This window comes from Sinocyclocheilus rhinocerous, unplaced genomic scaffold (assembly GCF_001515625.1).
Source record: "Sinocyclocheilus rhinocerous isolate Xijiao unplaced genomic scaffold, SAMN03320098_v1.1 scaffold3, whole genome shotgun sequence".
NCBI classification, from domain to species: domain Eukaryota; kingdom Metazoa; phylum Chordata; class Actinopteri; order Cypriniformes; family Cyprinidae; genus Sinocyclocheilus; species Sinocyclocheilus rhinocerous.
The window spans coordinates 99,915-106,475 of record NW_015658759.1 but is presented as its reverse complement, the minus strand read 5'-3'; the positions used below and the strand labels follow the sequence as shown (position 1 = coordinate 106,475).

The window sequence follows — 6,561 nt, the reverse complement described above, 5'->3', positions numbered from 1 at the left end:
AAAAAAAAAAACCTGGAAAGTGGGGAGGGATTGGGATAAGAACCAGCCTGAGGTTAGCCAAATGATTTATACATATTAATAACTCCGCTTTCTGAAGGTTTAATAACTTTTATTATTTATAATAGAGAGCCAGCCCTCAATTTAACTATTTTAGTCTTACATGACCATTTTCCACCTTCTCTTTGACCGTAGTTCACCAAAAATGACAATTCTGTTATCATTTTAATCCTGTATGCTTTTTTTTCTTCAATGGAAAACTAAATGAGAAATTAATAATTTACCAATCACTCTATTCATTGCAACATGAAAACCTTTATGCCAGGTTTTCTGTAGTCATACAATAGCTTTGTGTGGAAAAATAAACCAAAATTTAGGTTGTTATTCTACTCCTCATTAAATCAAAATGAAAATTATAAATTAATATTTCAGATTAGATTAACTGATTAATTGAAAAAAAACAACCTTATGAATGATTTGATTATGAACCTGTTGACATCAAGATTCTAATGAAATAAGGCCTTATTTCCTGGATTTTGTATCACCATAGTCCCTAAATGTATGTACATGCAGGAAATGGGATTCAAATCGAAAACATTTCCCCCCATTTTGTGTCCCCCCCCACTTCTCAAACCAAAGTTACACCCTTGCCAGAGAGCATGTAGAATTTACAAGCAATAACAACTGAGACTTAACACAAGTTAACAGACCTACACAGGTGCAGACACTGAGGAGAGACAAGTTTCTTGAGATCAGAGCACCCTCTAGTGGCTTTGTAATCCACCATATCCCCCAAAACTATTAGGTTTTTTTAGATTTCAAATAGTGCTGCTTACAATAATAATAATAATAATAATACCCTCAAATTTGGCTTCATATATTGATTATCAGCTATCTATTAGACTTTAAAAGCAACATTTCTAGCCAGAGAATTACTTTAGCTATGCATTTATTTAAAAAATATATTAAGAAAATACCCACCTAATATTAAGTCCTGCAGCCTGGCCAATGTTTTCCCAAGCCTGCAGCTCTTGCTCCAGTTTCTAGAAGATAAAATCACATCCAGACACAATGATGGATTAAAATCACCATACAATATATGGCAAAACAAAAACTTCCATTATGTATAAATACTTTACATTTTAAATAAAATCTCATAATTTGTTTCAATTCTGAAAAAAAGTGGCAAGAGACTTGTTTGTTTTATGCAAATCTATTTTCCTAATTTTTCCTTTTGGGGTGAAATATCAAGCACAATATAATTAATAATCAGAGAGTCAATCTTTCATAGCATCTAAAGACCAGACATTACAAAACAATTTGCAAAGATTACACATTAAAAATGCACCACATAAATATTTATTGCAAGCAAAAGAAATAAATTATTTTGTCAGAACTTTTACTAAGACATGGACAAATTCTTGTTCATTCAAGAGATATTTTAGACCACGAATGCCCATAAAACTGCAGATATAATACACAATATTTTTAGAGGAGAATTATATTAAACGCTCAATGTCAAACTGTCCTCTGTATGTGTGTAACTGTTTACCTCTTTCTCCAACTCCGCTTTGAGTTTCTCCTCCATCACTCTCTCCACTCTCTCCAACTTCTTCCTCAACCCCTCAGTCTCTTCTTTCAGCAGACTGTTGTTCTCTTTTGTCTCTCTGAGATGGAAATTGAGAGATAATTGAAAGTAGTACTATAATGATTTATGTATGCATCCATCACAGAAAAAGTTTGATGATGAGAATGTTGATACCGTAAGAAAGCGTTTTCCTCCCGCAGACGTTTAATTTCCCGCTCCAGTTCAGGCAGCCTGACCATTTCAGATTTCATGTTCCTCACAATCACAGAGTCTTGCTCCTGAAGAGCCAAACGCCTCTCCAACTCCTGCAGAAGGATAGCACCCATAAGAGTGAGTGGGACACAAATAAAAGGCAATTTCATGGTGCAAATGTTTTTAACTGACTTGGTACTTAAGTACCAGTGCTTCTGACATCCCTCGGTAGGGCTGTGCAATTAATCGCATGCGATTGTCATGCGCATCTCGTCAGTAAAGCCGGTCCCATGATTAGTAGTAAATCTCCATCACCTGCTTTCAGATTGAGCGGCATTCACTACACAGAGCCGTAGTTCACTGACAATTAGGCAATATCACGTTCATAATCACAGATGAATCGCATTCGATTATGAATGCGATATCGCCTAGCTTGTTAGTGAACTACGGCTCCGTGTATTAAATGCCGCTCCATCTGAAAGCAGGTGATGGCGATTTACTACCAATCACGGAACCCACTTTACTGACGAGATGCGCATGACAATCGCATGCGATTAATTGCACAGCCCTATCCCTCAGTGCTCCAAACATCATAGAAATTCAAGAATAAGACAAACAGAAATACCTTCATCTTGAGTTCACTCTCTGTGCTGATGGAATGAGATGACTGCAGATTCTGGTACCTCTGACTGACATCCTTGTACTTCCTGTTAGCATCAGATGAAAAACAACACAGTACATCTGTATTTAAGAGAGAGTATGAGAAAAACTGTGTGTGTTTGTGTACATGGGAGTTCATACTTGCGCTGTACATCCAGTTGTTCCTGCAGGGCCTGAATCTCCAGGTTCTGGGTTGAGAATTTGGACTCCTGAATCTGGATCTTTTGATTGAGCCTTCGTGTCTCATCTTTCAACTCACTGATCATCTACAACATAAACAAAATACTTCAATTAAACAACTGGAATCCAAACTGTATTAACAGAAAAATATATTTTTTAATTTTTTAAACAAAACTAGATTTGCGAACAGTCATTTTAATTTTTGTGCATGTACACGACTGTTCAGACGTTCAGGCTCAGTAAGAATTGTTTTTGTTGTTGAAAGAAATTAATACTTTTATTCAGCAAGGTCACATTTACTTAATTAAATGTGACTGTTAAAATATTTGTAATGTTACATATGTTTTCTATTCTAAATAAATGATTTTCTTTTGAACTTTCTATTATGCAAAGGACCCTGGAAAAAAAATCCACAAATAAATTAAGCAGTACATCCGTTTTCAACATTAACAATAATAAGACGACGACGGAAAGACTGGAGTAATGACTGCTGAAAAAAATTATCTTTGCCATGACAGGAATATATTAAATTTTAAAATAAATTAAAATAGAAAACAGTTGTGATAATATTTAACATTATTACTGTTTTACTGTATTTCTGATCAAATAAATGCAACTTTGGGGCATAAGAGACTTCTTTCAAAAATAATTTTTCAAAAATTCTTAACCCCAAACTTTGGAAGTTTAATGTATATATGCTTGCATGTATTTAGTTATGTACATTCACATATCTTGACATTCAGTCACACAGAAGTCGACATGCAGGGCATTTGTTGCATGAAACTTTAACAATTATGTTATTCTGCATTGTCCTTCTCAAAAAAATTTTATATGACTGTTATTATTCCAGAGGCACCTGTCAGTTTTGTTGTCTAATAAAATGCTGACAGGAATTGCACTAGTAAGCATCAAACCATGATTTTGGCAGGCTGTGAGGTGACCTAGCAGCTATTGGCTATTACAAAAACAGTTACAACCATTGATATTTCACTCTAATCTTATGTTTCAATAGGAAATAATATTTGAATAGTTCATCAAACCATTTCATTATAGCATTTTTCTCTCTCTACAAATACTAATACAAAAGATACATGAACACACACACCTGGTCTGCTTCGGTAAGTTTGCGGTCTTTTTCATTTGCTTTCTTGTGGAGTTCCTCAAGGTTACGCTTTAAAGCCTTGTTGTTTTCCATTTGTTCATTAAGAGCTTGATTTGCTTTCTCTTCTTTTTCTTCCAGACGTCTGATCTTCAACAGTAACTCCCTGTTACGGTCAATTTCCCTCTGTAAATGTAATCAGACAGACACATACACACACAAACACAGGTCAAATTAGGTTTTTCACAGCAAAGACTGGATAGTCTAGCCCTGAACGCACCAAATCACATCCTAATGGATTTTGTCTACAGTGTTTTTACACTCTGTTTTAGGTTGCAATTTTTTTTATATTGAGGAATAGGTTTAGAAAATGGGAGTAAGGGAACAGTAAAAGAAAATACTGCAGCAGAACACATGATTTTCAGGAATATGCCAACTATCACTCACCTGTAAGTCTCTGGAGCTGCTGTGTGCCTCTTTCTCCAGCTCTATACGTGCCCGTTTGTGACTAAGCTCCATCTGTTGTTTTTCTTGAGTGAGCTGCAACAGGCTAGTGTGAGAACGGACACGCTCTGCAGCCTCCTCTAACTACCACACACAACAACAAAAAATTCAGTAATCTGCTCCACACATACTATATTAAAGGAATAGTTCACACCCAGAAATGAAAATTTACTAAAAATTCACTCACCCTCAGGCATTTCAAGATGTAGATGAGTTTCTTCCTTGGAACAGATTTGGAGAAATCACTTGTTCACCAATGGATCCTCTGCAGTGAATGAATGCCGTCAGAATGAGAGTCCAAACAGCTGATAAAAACATCACAATAATCCAGAAGTAATCCACACGACTCCAGTCCATCAATTAATGTCTTGTGAAGCGAAAGATGTGCGTTTGTAAGAAACAAATCCATCATTAAAGGCATTTTAACTTTAAACCGTTGCTTCTGGGTAAAATATGACTACATAATCCATAATAACGGTTCCTAAAGTAAGAGACTATTGTACTCTCACATCAAAATCCACCAACATATTTGTTTAGAACTGTTTTTGCTTGCGAACGGTGGTTGGTCTGTGAAAGATTCAGACCAGACAACTTTTGCACTCTACTCGAGAAAGCAATATTATTTTAGCCAGAAGCAAAGATTTGAATTTAAAATTGTTTTAATTACTTAAGTTTCAGCTTAATTTCCACTTCACAAGACGTTAATTGACGGACTGGAGTCGTGTAGATTATTGTGATGTTTTTATCAGCTGTTTGGACTCTCATTCTGACGGCACCCATTCACTGCAGAGGATCCATTGGTGAGCAAGTGACGTGATGCTAAATTTCTCCAAATCCGTTTTGATGAAGAAACACACTCATCTTCATCTTGGATGGCCTGAGAGTGTGTACATTTTCAGCAAATCTTCATTTTTGGGTGAACTATTCTTTTAAGAGACATACTGCATTTTATGAGACCACCAAGTTGAAATTTCAATAAAAATGAGGGCTAAAATATGAAAGGAGTCTGTGACTTGCCTCCACTCTTTTAGTATAGAGCTTCTGAAGGTCACTTCTTCCATAGGCTGGCTCAGTCTCCAGCAAAGAGTGATCTGGACCCGATATCAAACTCTTGAAAGATTTTAGCGTTGAGAAGATTGTGGTGTCCTCCATATCGTCCATACTGACTATGTCTTGACAGCCTTCTCTGCTGAGTTAGGAACAATTTAAATGTATAAAAGTGTAAAAAGCCATTCATAAACCTCTATTACCTCAAGAAACCTACCAAAAATTAAATAATACTAATACATAGTAAGGAGGATGCATTCTGTACCTCTTTAGGATGCTATTAACAAATAAATACTGAAAAAATATAAGTATACCTGAAAGTTTATGGTGAAGAATAAGGTGTATTTCAATTATCAACTTTCTTCAAAAATAATATGAAAAAATAATATTTTCAAATAATGTCTCTTTATTAAAAAAAAACGAAATATAGCATTCTCTAGTATGTTCCCATTGTTGAACATAACATAAGAATCTCAATAATTCATATTTTGTTAACAGTTAATTAAAAAGCATCTATTAAATCATATCATAGTGGTCTGGTGTTTTAAAAGATGACACTTGCTCACTTGACACACACTTACTGAGCGTGGAAATATTTTCCCCGATGGTATCAGATGACGATACTATAGTACTTTGCTACATACCATGGTACTAAAGGTCTACCTTATTCATATATCGTGACATTTAAACGGTATAAGTTAAGTTGTACTAGAATGTCTCTCAGAGAGTAACGTTACTGTCGTATTCTCATCGAACATGGTCCAACACAAGGTATTAACTTTTCCGACTCAATAACTCATTAATACAGATGAAATAACGAAATAAAACTACTTTAAAATACTTAATTATGAGGTAAACATTAACAGAGACGCTATTTGAAGTTAAATCACACAAGCTAACAGTTCAGTGTGTTTAATTAGCAAGCGTTCAGCTAAATTTACCTCGCTAATATTCGTCAATAAAACAATTTTTTCACATACTAGAACGCACTAACATGCGTGTCTTTCTTTAGAATTAATAAATATATGAGATAGAAAGTACGTACCTCACTATTCACAGCCGTCTCTCTTGGCGCTTGCTCTAGTTTGAACTTGCAGGAGTTTTGTTTCGTTGGTTGAGATGCCGCTACTTCGTATATGTGAGGAAATGAGAGCTGGCTCGCTCAACAACACAACAGCGCCCCCTGTGTGGGCGAGCGGAATAGATTAAGTCATTCTATATACAACTCTCAATAAGACGCGCTAAAACTATTATGTACATCGAGGCTGGAAAATCCAACTTATTCTTCTCGTTT

The 6,561-nt window shown here is 35.4% G+C and overlaps 1 protein-coding gene across 2 annotated transcripts in view; it reads right to left on the bottom strand.

Annotated features, from left to right (window-relative positions):
* Positions 1–6,389, bottom strand: part of LOC107722950 (mitotic spindle assembly checkpoint protein MAD1-like) — a 99,645-nt gene extending 93,256 nt beyond the window's left edge. The window contains exons 1-9 of one of the 2 annotated variants that reach the window (XM_016531449.1): positions 6,313–6,389; positions 5,238–5,409; positions 4,164–4,304; positions 3,723–3,902; positions 2,579–2,703; positions 2,403–2,484; positions 1,760–1,890; positions 1,550–1,664; positions 979–1,040 (exon numbers count right to left, since the gene is read on the bottom strand). In XM_016531449.1, the coding sequence (XP_016386935.1) occupies positions 979–1,040; positions 1,550–1,664; positions 1,760–1,890; positions 2,403–2,484; positions 2,579–2,703; positions 3,723–3,902; positions 4,164–4,304; positions 5,238–5,381 (980 nt within the window). In that variant the 5' untranslated portion in view covers positions 5,382–5,409; positions 6,313–6,389. The remainder of the gene's footprint in view (positions 1–978; positions 1,041–1,549; positions 1,665–1,759; positions 1,891–2,402; positions 2,485–2,578; positions 2,704–3,722; positions 3,903–4,163; positions 4,305–5,237; positions 5,410–6,312) is intronic. The other variant, XM_016531448.1, reaches the window with a different exon arrangement.
* Between the last annotated feature and the right edge of the window lie 172 nt (positions 6,390–6,561).